We start from the raw sequence: 13217 nt of genomic DNA on the forward strand, positions 1-13217 counted from the left end.
ACAGCCTAGGAGTGACTACAGAGAAGGCCCCCTCCCGTGTCACCGCCAGATGAGCTAGCAGTATATGGAGTTGGACCTCTCTTGATGATCTTAATGTGCAGTGGGGATCATGCAGAATGAGTTGCTCTCCCAGGTAACCCGGCCCTAAGTCTTTTAGGTCTTTAAAGGTAATTACTAGCACTTTGTATTTTGCCTGGAAACCTATGGGCAGCCAATGCAATTGCTTTAGAACAGGCATAATATGGTCACTCCAAGAAACCCCGGAAACCAATCTAGCCACTGCATTTCGAAACAACTGAAGTTTCCGAACGACATACAAAAGGCAGCCCCACGTAGAGCGCATTGCAGTAGTCAAGCCTAGAAGTTACCAGAGAGTGCACCACAGTTCTGAGATCATTATCTTCAAAGAATGGACACAGCTGTTGTATCAACCAAAGTTGACAGAAAGTGCTCCGGGCCATAGCCTCAGTCTGAGAAACCAGAGTGAGGCCTGGGTCCAGAAGCAATCCCAAGCTATGTACCTGTTCCTTCGTGGGGAGTGCAACCCCATTCAGAACAGGAAGATATATCACGTCCCTCGAAGTATGACCCCTTACCATGAGTAATTCTGTCTTGCTTGGATTCAACTTCAACTTATTCTCATCCAGTCCACTACTGCCTGTAGGCAGACATTCAGAGGGGCTATGTCATTTCCTGTCATGGAGACAGAGATTTGGGTGTCATCTATTGATGACATTTGATGCCTCACATCTCCTGATGAGCTCAGCCAGCAGTCTCATGAAGATGTTAAGAAGTATTAGAGATAGGATGGAACACCATACAATAGCTCTGAGGGAGACCATACAATAGCTCTCGTTTCAGAAAGCAACTATCTCTGAGTGACACCATCTGGAATCCACCTGAGAGATAGAAATGGAACCACTGCAAAGCAGTGCCACCTATTCAAAATAAACCAAGCACACCAGAAGGATATGATGGTTTATAGTATCAAAAGCTGCAGAAAGGTCCAAAATAACCAACATTCACACTCCCTCTGTCCATTCCTTGGTAGAGATCATCCATCAGGCTGACCAAGGCTGTTTCCACCCCATAGCCTGCTCTAAAGCCAGTTTCAAATGGATCTAGATAATCAGTATTATTCAAAACTGCCTGGAGTTGATCAGCCACCACCCTCTTAACTACCTTGCCCTCCCAAGGGAGGTTGGAGTCAGGTTATGAGGCTAAAATGGTGTAAACTCCATGTATTTGCCCTGAGCTCTACGGTTAAAAGGTAAAGGTAAAGTGTGCCGTCGAGTCGAATTTTGACTCCTGGAGACCACAGAGCCCTGTGGTTGTCTTTGGTAGAATACAGGAGGGGTTTACCATTCCCATCTCTCATGCAGTATGAGATGATGCCTTTCAGCATCTTCCTATATCACTGCTGCCCGATATAGGTGTTTCATAGTCTGGGAAACATACCAGTGGGGATTTGAACTGGCAAACTCAGGCTTGCTAATCAAGTAATTTTCCCACTGCGCCATTAGGTGGCTATGGATTAAAGAGAGGTATATAAATAACAGAAATAAGAGTCTAGGGATGTGCAAAATGTTTCGATGTCGAAACATTTCAACATGAAATGGGCAGTTATGAGTGTTTGAGCTTGAAACAAAACTAAACACCCTTTAAATAAAGGGCCTGCTTCAAGCTTGGAACAAAACAATTCCTATATGGGGGTTCGAGTGCCTTGTTGACATTTGAGTCGAAATGATTCATTTTGAGTGCCATTTTGGAGGCCAGTTTTTCTCTTCCTGATTGGTTTTTTAGCATTGCTTTCCAATTGGTTGCGATCTCTTTGCTTCTTGGTTGGTTTATCATACAAATCAAGTAAGGAGTCATAGTTGTGTGTGAGAGAGCAGCTTGTGCCAATGATGTTACTGTAGCGAAAGCACTGTAGCTGACAGTGGATTCTGGGTTAGTGATTCTTTTTCGAGAGAGCAACTTGTAGGACCAGGGACAGCCTGGGACTTCTGGGCGTGTACCAATCACCCCGCTGCCCAGTGGAGTCCCTAACTGAGCTGACGGACCTGGTTGCTGAGTTGGCATTGGAGTTGCCCAGGTTGTTGTTGGTGGACTTTAATGTTCATTTTGGGACTGGGTTGTCAGGAGTGGCTCAAGAGTTCATAACAACCATGACAACTGTGGGACTATCCCAGTTGGTCTCTGGTCTGACACATGATGCTGGTCACATGCTCAATTTGATCTTTTGCTCTGAAAAGGGTGGTGTTCTGTGGGTTGGGACTCCTGTCATCTCCCCATTGTCATGGACGGGTCACCATCTCATTAAGGTAGAACTTACAGCCACAACCCACCTCTACAGGGGTGAAGGACCTATTAGATTGGTCTGCCCGAGGAGGTTATTGGATCTAATAGGATTCCAAGAAGCCTTGGAAGGGTTTAGAGTTGGCTCTGCTAATGGTTCTGTCAATGCTCTGGTACAAAGATGGAATAATGAACTCACTAGAGCAGTAGACACAATAGCTCCTAAGCTTCCTCTCTGACTTGCTTTAAAGACCGCCCCATGGGATTCGAATGAGTTATGGGAGCTGCAGCAGTGAGGTAGACGACTGGAGCGCAAGTGGAGGAAGACTCGACGCAAGTCTGATTGGGCACAAAACAGAGCATATTTGAGGACCTATGCTCTGGCGGCAGGGGCGGCAAAGAAGCAGTTCTTTTCTGCCCGCATTGCTTCTGCAAATTCACATCCAGCTGAGTTAACTACGGTTGTGAGGGGGCTAGTATGTACCCTGTCCCCCTTGAATTTAAACTTGGAACCATCGGTCACTCACTGTGACATTTTTAATGACATTTTTGTGGATAAAATCTCTCATAATCAGGGTGAGCTGGATTCCACAGTTACTGCAGAGTCTATTGTAGAGGTATCCAGCAACTCCTCTTATGGGGTTAGATTGGACCATTTTCAGTTTGTGACTCCTGAGGAAGTAGACAAACTGCTTCAGACTGCACGTCCTACATCCTGTTCCCTTGACCCTTGCCCAACTTGGCTTATATTATCAGAGAGGGTCTGGTAAATATTATAAATGCTTCTCTGAGGGAGGTCTGGATGCCTCCTTGTCTTTAGGAGGCTATTATTAGACCACTTTTGAAGAAAGCTACCCTGGATCCTATAGAGTTAGCTAATTACAGAACTGTTTCTAATCTTCCATTGTTGGGCAAGGTGGTTGAGCAGGTGGTGGCCTCTCAGCTCCAGGAAGTTTTGAATGATGCAGATTATCTAGACCCATTTCAAACTGACTTTCATGTGGGCTATGAGGCTGAGACTGCCTTGGTCGGCCTGATGGATGATCTCCAACTGGCTATCAACAGAGGTAGTGTGACTCTGCTGATCCTTTTGGATCTCTCTATGGCTTTCGGTACCATCTACCATGGCATCCTTCCGGACTGCCTGAGGGAGGTGGGATTGGGTGGCACTGTTTTACAATGGTTCCGCTCCTACCTCTCTGGCAGATTCCAGATGGCGTTGCTTGGATACTGTTGTTCTGCTAAGCGAAGTGTGGCTCAATACTGTCTCCAATTCTCTTTAACATCTACATGAAACCGCTGGGAGAGATCATCAGGAGGTTTGGTGCTGGGTGTTATCAATATGCTGATGACACTCAGTCATCAGCATATTTCCATACTCAGTCATCAGCATATGACTACATTAGCATATTTCCATACTCAGTCATCAGCATATTTCCATGTCTACCTCATCAGGAAAGGGCACATCTTCCCAAAATGCCTTCCTGGAGACAGTAATGGGCTGGATGAGGGATAACAAACTGAAGTTGGATCCAAATAAGATGGAGGTACTGACTGTGGCAGGCCGGGACCTGAGAGATGGTTTAGATCTGTTTGTTCTGGATGGGGTTACACTCCATCTGAAAGATCAGGTATGTAGCTTGCGGGTGCTCCTGGACCCAAAGCTTTCCCTGGTTTCTCAGGTTGAGGCGGTGGTCAGGAGCGCTTTTTATCAGCTTTGGCTGATACATCAGTTACATCCATTTCTAGAGGCGAATGACCTTAAAACAGAGGTACATATGCTGGTAACCTACAGGCTTGACAACTGTGATGCGCTCTATGTGAGGCTACATTTGTATGTAGTCTGCAAAGTACAATTGCTACAGAATGTGGCAGTCAGACTGGTCTCTGGGACAACACAAAGGGACCACATAACACCGCTTATGAAAGAACTGAACTGTCTGCCGATATGTTTCCAGGTGAAATACAAAGTGGGACAAAGTTATTAATATACAAAGTTATTACCTATAAAGTTATTACTATAATACGAAGTTATTACCTATAAAGTCCTTAATGGCTTGGGTCCAAGCTATTTAAGAGCCTCCTTTGTCATGAACTTTGACGCCTGTTATGGTCTTCTGGAGGAGTCTGGTTATGGATGCCACTGGCTCATTTGGTGGTGACTCATGACCTGGCTTTCTTTGTGGCTGCCCCAGGACTTTGGAATATGTTCCCTACTGAAATAAGAGCATCTCGTTCTTTGTTTGTTTTCAGGAAGAGACTCAAGACTTTCCTGTTTTCACAGGCTTTTAATTAAAATAATTTTAAAATAATTTTTAATAATTTTTGAAACCTGTTTTAATAACTATTTTAGTCTATTGTTTTTATTATTTATTTTAATCTGTGACTTTTAAATATTTTAAATTTTGTACACTGCCTAGAGATGTACATATCAGGTGGTATAGAAACACGATAAATATATAAATGAAATTTGTGCCAATGACGATACTGCAGCCTCGGCACCGTGGCTGGCAGTGGATTCTGAGTCAGTGATTCTTTTTTGGTCATTTTTGGGCAGTGTTTGAAATGTGTGTGCTGTGTTGGGAGAGACTGTTACTGTGATTCTGCGGTGTTTTTTTCAAGGCAGATTTGCAAATTGCATTGGAAATTGCAATGCAAAGCTTGTGTGCCACTCTGTGAGTGCAGCTTCTTCTATCCATAGGAAACAAGGGGGGAAATTGAAAGACCCATTTCACCCACTAGGTATTTCCTAGGGTTATGTAGTAGTGGGTTATGTAGTAGGGCAAATGGGTACTACCTACCACGCAACCCACAAAAGAAATGGGCAAGCAGGTGATTTTTAACAGATATTTAACCTTTGCCCATAGGATTTTATGGGGGTTTTAGGGAAAGGCTAGAAATTTGTTAAAAATTGCCATTGCACATCATGCCCTACCATCCAACCCACTTTGGTGCTCCTAGGAACCACCCATAGGGAACAATGGGTTGGTTTTTTGTTTTTTTTTAAAGTTTCCCCATTGTTCCCTATGGCCAAAACACTAAAAATGTTTCAAGTTTTGTTTTGTCAAAACAATGGGTTTGACCGTTGTGGCCAAAATGTTTCGGCCACTTGCATTTTGTCTCATGCTCAAAACAAAATGCAAAATCTCCCATTCAGATTCTACACCATGTGGTTAGTATATATTTCCACCAAATCCAGTAGTGTCACATTGCGGGAAGGCCCTAGGACAGAGCTGTGCAGCAGCCCCCAGAGACACCTTAGCTCTCTCCCTCTTTTCCCTGCTGTCTCTTCCTCCAATATCAAAGTGGACAAATTTGGTGCTGGAGAGAAGAGGCAACTGGGGAGAGAGAGAGAGAGAGAGAAAGGGAAGGGAAAGTGCTAGGTTGTGCAGCAGTGCAGAGGAGAGATCTGCTTGTGCTGCTGAAGCCACGCTCCATATTGTTTCATGCCTTACAAACAGCCAACAGCAGCAGCATACCCTAGCACCTGAGGCTAGCAATAAGGGGCATGGGATAGGAGGCAGGCATGGGGCCAGCAAGGGGTAGGGTCAGTTCTGGCTCCATCCAAGAGCGAGGCCAGCATAGGAGGGGCTGGATGGCCAGCACTGGGGTTTTTTTTTTTAATACAACTGTTTTTGTTGTGGATTAGGATAACTAAGGGCAAATTCATATGATCCCCCCACCCCATGGACTTTTCCATTTCACCTTTTGGCATGGGAACTGTTTTTTCCAATGATCAAACACACTTGATCGGCATTATGTCAAATTTTTGACTTGCATTTAGAAGAATCTGCATTTCAAATTTTTTCTAGGAGGTGGCCCAATGTTAATAATTCTGGTACAAAAGCATTCAAAAGGCCAGTCACCATACACCAAGTGCCAAGATGCTGGCATTATCACATGAACATGTTTTTCTGTTACTCATCCCTGCGTTTGGGCAGTGCACTGGACACTGTCTGGGTTTTTGACCTATTGGGATTAAAAGCATCCTTATTCACCTGCATCATGACTCCCTGCATCTATGCTGAAGTTATATTTTAATTCAAAAGATAGTTAAATAATGCAACATTTCTTCACTGGATTAGCCTCTGATGGCAACTTTAGGCAAGATTTAGGTTTGACAAGAAAACGCAACAAAGCACTATATGTTACTAGGAGTAGGAATAGGATAGTGACTATGAATGAAAGCTTACTCTCTGTCTCTCACTCATACCATTGGCTGTTCTTTGCTTTTGACACAGAATATTGTTTCTCTTTCAAGAAAGTTCTTGGTCAATCACATATGCTGAACCTGGAACCTTGGTCAATCACATATGCTGAACCTTTCAAACTTGGCTTTCTTACTTACTCAATTTCTTCCTGGAAAATATCAAGGGAAATGTTTTGCTTTAACCTGATATCCACCCCCCTGCCACCTTTTAATGGCAAATATCCCTATTTCACAAAAATGAAAACAATTTAGAATTGCACTATAGGCCCAGTTACGATTCTGACTTCCCTAAACAAGGGAATGCTCTACTGCTGTAAGGATGTGGAATGCAGACGCCAGTAACTTTCTCAAGAGCTGCACCTGCAAAAGGTTGGTTTTTTTTTCTGGATTGCTAAAACTCTTATATATGCAATGTGGCATTTGCAAGGGAATGTAAGTGACAGTGCTAAAATGCATTCACTATCTTTTAAATGAGCACTACAGGTGGAACAAATGTAAGCAGATTATTACATGCAAATTTTTCCAAGGCAATCACTGAAATTTTCTAATATATATGAAAAAGCTGTGTCTGTTACCAAAGCCTCTGATATGCAGCTGCAATAAATTAGACAAAGATGTAGGCTCAACCAGTGGAATTGTATTTTCCTTTGGTAAGCATTTACTTGGCTCTACACAGCATACTGGAGAATTGATTACACCTATAAATACAGTCACTGCTCTATCCCATGTCTGCTTGTTTTGGGTAGCTTAAGATAAGATGCTGTTTATATAGCTGCAGATTATACAAAATACAATTTAACATGCAGCATATAAGGAAGGAACTATGATCCTTCCTTATATGCTGGAAGATATGCGAGTAGCTAAGCTACTTGAAAGCATCTCCTTGTGCCAAAAGTGGTAGCCTTTATCTCAAGGAACAGCTAATGGTGTGGTGGCTTTTGAAGACATTCTTTGATGGATAAATCTCTCATGCCCAAGGCCTTTTTAACCCCCACAGGAACTAACACAGCCCCATCTGGTCACTTGGACAGGCAACACAGCTGGAACTCATTGCTGCCATGGTGCTCATTATTTTTACAGGGTACAACTCAGTATACAGTTAAAGCTACTTATATTCTGTTTCCTTCAATGCAACTTGCATGAATTTAACCATGTACTAGTTTCTGCTTAAAATCTACAATGACCTGCCCAATAGATCTACCCTAGAGCTATCCAATTGATTTTGAACCCAGTCCTCTAAGGTTGAATGCAATGCCTCTCTGTAGCTCTGAATTCCCATAACTAGTGCTAATGGAAATGTGGTCTCACAAATGCAAAGATTGTGCTTTACAGCTGAGCTGTGAACTTTGCACAAAAGACTACATCTGAATCTTTGAAACTTTATGTACAGTCACAACAACGGTCCAGATAGTCTAGCCTTTCTGGGTCAAGCCCTGCAACTGGACAATCATTAAGCCAGGGGTTCTTAAACTTGGGTCCCCAGATGATGTTGGGCTATAGCTCCCATCATCCCCAGCAACAAGGCTATTGTGGCTGGGGATGATAGAAGTCCAACAACATCTGGGAACTGAAGTGTGAAAACCCCTGACTTAAGTGGAGATTCAGGAGACCAGCCTGATGTTTTTCATGAAGATGCACAACTTTATAAAAGCAGAGGCACTGCTTTATTTCAGAAGGTTTACACCACACTATCTCAAAAGCAGCATCTCAAAATAATCCCCATCATATAAAACACAAACAGCTGCAGTTTCAGATGGTATCTATCAGTATGTTGCAAGAGGCATTTGCCCAGTTCATTTTGTTACATAATACTTTTATCTAGATCTAAGTCTCCAAGGTAGGTCAGAAAGTGAAACACTGATGCACACATTATCATGAGCAGGAAAGACTCTGCAGCTGGGCTGCAGGTTTCAATTGCAGTGACAGTTTAAAGCACACAGACACACAAAAATCAGTCAACATCAAATGACAGAAAATATTCTGATTACACTGAATTTTGAGCTCATCCTTTAGAAGGTGAAATGAGTTGCTGTTAGCTTGCTATGTTTTAATATTTATAGGATTTCATTTGCACAATGTCTTACCTTCTATTGCCGACAGAAGTACTCGAGAATGGTCATAAGCAATAACATTTGCATATCTATTCTTTGGTTTATTTACTTCCAGGTTAGAGTGTTCCCATGTGAATTGCTGGCCTGGATCAATTGACTTTAAAAGAAAGGAAGAAAAGGGAATAGTTGTTAGCTGAAGAATCATTTTTGCTTGGAGAATATTTATTTATGAAAGGCATATGTCTAAAAACTATTCACATGGTATTATACAGCTTAAAGCCCTCAGCTCTGGGCCTCATTCCACTGCAGTTTGTCATACTGACACTTATTGACAATCACATTTAGTCACCGGCTTTGCACAGATCTCTATTTCTTATTATACAAAACAAGACAAAAATCAATGGAGGAGATGCTTTATTTCTTCAAGAAATGTGGAGTTGGGAGGTGTATGTGTATATTTGTGGAGGGGAGTGGTTAGAAAAGTAAGACAGAAGAGAATAATGGAAGGCCAAAACTGATATAGCTGTGGGATAATCTAATCTCATCTAATCATCTGATTTATTTGAGATTGCACCCCAGGCAGAGGTGGCTGGTGCTCACCCCTAGCAGCCCCTGTGAGCAGCGGTGCCCCGCTCAGCATCCTGTGTGGAGGCTGCCCCGCTTACGCCCACTCATCTGGCCTCTGTGCATGGGCATGCTGACCATGCAAAAGGCTGCCATGCACGCACAGCGGCCAGATGAGCACAGCAGGTGGGGCAGCCTCTGCAGAAGATGCCAGGATGCAGGGGCTGCTACGTGTGAGTGGGATCAGAGGTTTAAAGGTACTTCTCGCTGCCCCCCACTCCTGCTGCCCTCTCCGGCTGTCTCTGACCCCAGGTTTTGTAGCTTTTGTAGGAAACAGCAGAAGGATTTGTTTAATATGTGTAAGAACTCATTTGTTGTGCCGGAATACCGCAATGGATCTAAAATACCTAAGCCAAGTGCCACTAACAGCATTTTCTTTTTTTTAAAAAAAAGTCTGATGCTGCCACAGCAGAGGTGCTGTTGCTATACCTTCCATCTATAATGCATCAATTTCAACTGAGCAACAGACTGGTTTGTACGGGATCCAGTCTAGGAAGATAATGCCTATGTAGAAGATGGCCCTCCCATACCACTGGTTTCTATTTTAGATTGTGAGCTGCTTCACTTTCTTAAGAAAAGAAGTGGGATACAAGTTTTTTTTAAAGGGGGGGGGAGAAAGAGAGAGAGAGACTGATTGTCCTGAGCAGAGGTGTACCTAGGTAATTTTGGAGTCTTGATCTAAAGGCCTTTGGAGCCCCCACCCCACCCCATGAAAATTAAGCATCATCATGCTCGACTGGGCGGCCACACCATCTGGGACAGACTAAATAGGATTTAAGGGGGCCCAGAGGCTGTGGAGGCCCTGGAGTTCGGCTCCAAAGTCCAGGGGTAGAACACCTCTGGTCCTGAATAGACAAATTTGGCTGACAATTGCTGCTTCCAAATAGTTTAGCACAAGGCATATACAAATAGGAGAACCATACTATTTTCAGCTTCACTCTGGTGAATTGAGGACTGATTCAAAATCAGGTGTATCTTGCAAACAGAAATCATCCCTCCCTAATGTACTTTGCTGTGCAGTAGTGGTAATCAGGCTCACATATACTGCTGCATTGTAATATGCAGCTTGGCCTGTAGTTCCCCTTTGGTCCTGCACATTTCTCAGTTTTTATCAACTTACCAGGACTTTGTCCTATTTCCTACTAGGAGAAGCATGTGAGCAGGACAGACTCCATGTAAGCCTCCTTGCACTGGTAAAATACAGGTCTGTATTGTGCTATGCCTGCAGAAGACATTTGTGTCACTGAAGGCAGACATCTGCTATGCAGGGTGCATAAAAAGGCATAGAGAGCATGGCACACGGGGTGGCCAGAGTTAGTTAGCATCCTTTTCACAGTCTAAGGACAGGGAGTACAACTTGTACTCAGGCAACCTGCACAGGCATTGCCTGGGCCAACACAAGTGATAATGTGAACGTAACAGTACATCTAATAATACATGGCCTGACAGAGCAACCCTTTTCCATTAAACCAGCCTGGCTGATAGACTGCAATCCATCTAATATCCATCAGGCACAGATCAACACAATACCAGACATTCATCCAGAATATAAAGGGTAAGTTACTACATCATTCTGCTCTCAAACCTATAAAACTGTAATGCTGGAGGGAAACAATGCAAAGAGGTCCACACAGACCACAAATATTCCAAGTCCAAGGACAACAGACTGTTCCTAAAAAGAAAAAGGGGCAACAATAACTCATATTTCAGCCCAGGCACAGAATCCATTACCAGTAGGATCATAACCAGTATAATCCATAACAAGTAGGATCTGATCCTACTCGGGATAATTTAGCTAGGTCCTCCTGGATCCAATCCACTACAGCTACTATGAACATTTATATACCACTTTTCAGCAAAAGTACTCAAAGTGGTTTACATAGAACAATATCTAATACATAAATAAGATGGTTCTCTGTTCTCAAAGGGCTCACAATCTAAAAAGAAACAGGAAGTAGACACCAGCAATAGCTGGTGGATATTGTGCTGGGGCTGGATAGGGCCAACCTGCGTAGGTTGGTAGCAACAGCGAAAGTTTGGGCATTTGGTAAAATGTGCCTCTGAGCATACGATGAGTGCTGTTATCTTTACTAAGCGTGCTGACTGTTATTTATTTATTTATTTATTTATTTATTTAACATATTCTATACTGCCTAAAACGTGCACCTCTGGGTGGTTTACAATTAAAATCATTTAAACATTAAAATCATTTAAAACCCAACATTAAAAGTATTAAAACTATAAATCTAATTAAAAGCCTGGGTGAATACATATGATTGTAGTTGTTGCTTGCTGAGGTTACAGCACTCACCATATGATCAGAGCAACATGTTACCAAATTCTAACGTAACATTGCTGTTATGTTAATCACCAGATATGATTTTGTAGACTAGTACAATATCTGAAACGGGACATCAGGCCTTGTACCCCCAGGGTGCCAACATCATGGGCCATCAAATTTCCTCGCTTTTTGCAGTTCACTTGGAGCTGCAACACCCATACCTATCTCTGAAAAACCAAAGGGTATTTTTTGGGGGTGGTGGTGCTAAAATCGAATAGAACAAACATGGAAGAACAGACTAAAGAAAATCTTGGGCATCAATCCTAAGCACATTTGCTAGAGAGTAAATCCTATAACTCAATAGAAGGCATTTCTGAGTAAACATTAGGTTTGTACTCTTAGTCACCCTAAAGTAAAAGCAAATGTATTGTCATTATATACACTTACACGAAAAGAAAAACCCTGACTTATCTGTCGCCTTTCTGTTGGACCATGCCACTATGGTAGAGCAGAGTATTTTCATTGTGAACACAAAGTTAAGAGGAGGATCTCCCTGGGGGAGGAGGAAAATGCCATATAAAATGCCCAGTTAATTATGTGGTTATCCAGGAGAAAACCCAGGACAACAAATTAGGCTATTAGATGGGTGGGGTTTTTTGTGTTTTTTTTTTAAGGGAGTGATTACTGCAGCAACAAGGTTGAGAATGAGGTACTTATATGTGTAGAATAAACTAGGTCTGTGGCGTGTTTTTTCAACTGAACCACTTATGTGTGACCAACATTATGAAGGGAAAGCTTAAAAGATTAATGTTTTAACTAGACATAATATGAGGAAGAGTAAAAAATGCCTGTCCTTCCTATTCTCTTAAGCTTTAGTGACACCCCCCCCCCGCCATAATAGCAAGGCTCTCTTTTTTCCTACAGAGCCAAGGGCATTATTTGCTGCTACTTGCAGTTTTTATGAACCACTTCTACCATGGATGAACTGCTGCCTTCTAACCTGGCGGGCCAACAAGTGTTTTGCTTATGATTTTCTCCATCACCATGTTCTTCAGCAACAAATAAAGGTTTCACTTTTCCAGGACTGGTTTTGCAGCCTACACTGACACTTTTAAGAGAACATGGCCATTTTCAGACTACCACCAATACCTCAAGTTAGAAATCTGACACCAAACATCCTTTGCTAGCAATAGGTTGTATTTAAATCCTGATAGTGTTTTACCACTGATTAGAGGCAAGGTAGGGATTTGTGCAAAGTGCTTCAGCAGGGTGAGGAGCTGGACCTTTAAGGACAAGTACAGCAGGTCCTTACCTGCCCCTCGGCCACCCCATTTTCCTGTTGATGCACTGTATTACTCAGAGGTCCACGCATGGTGGCTGCTGCACTGACCCAGCAGCCTGCACACAGCGCCAGGATGCACATGGTTACTGTGCATGTGCGGCAGCCATGTGCATCCTGGAGCCAAGTGCAGGCTGCTCAGTAAGCACAGCAGTTGCACACAGACTTCCGAGTGTCTCAGTGTCACAGTAGGAAAAGCGGTGGGGTGGCCAAGGACAAGGTAAGGACCTGCTTATCCTGAAAGGTCCCACTCCTCACCCTGCCAAAACAATTTAGTGGGCTGCGCCAAACCGCTTCAGCCTGTCCCTATTGAACTTGCTGAATCATTTCCCTAATGCACATCCCTAAGGCAAGGTAGGCTTAGAGTTGCATCTTCATATCCACAGTTGCCTCTTGATAAAAACCAAAGAGATG

The 13217-nt window shown here is 43.1% G+C and overlaps 1 protein-coding gene across 42 annotated transcripts in view; it reads right to left on the reverse strand.

Moving 5' to 3' along the window:
- The window catches only part of PTPRD (protein tyrosine phosphatase receptor type D), a 1992390-nt gene that overhangs the window by 110076 nt on the left and 1869097 nt on the right, over nt 1-13217 (reverse strand). For all 42 annotated transcript variants that reach the window (XM_053297923.1, XM_053297924.1, XM_053297928.1 and 39 more), the window contains one exon: nt 8593-8716. In XM_053297923.1, coding sequence (XP_053153898.1) covers nt 8593-8716 — 124 coding nt within the window. The remainder of the gene's footprint in view (nt 1-8592; nt 8717-13217) is intronic.

Source organism: Hemicordylus capensis, chromosome 2 (genome assembly GCF_027244095.1).
Source record: "Hemicordylus capensis ecotype Gifberg chromosome 2, rHemCap1.1.pri, whole genome shotgun sequence".
NCBI classification, from domain to species: Eukaryota; Metazoa; Chordata; class Lepidosauria; order Squamata; family Cordylidae; genus Hemicordylus; species Hemicordylus capensis.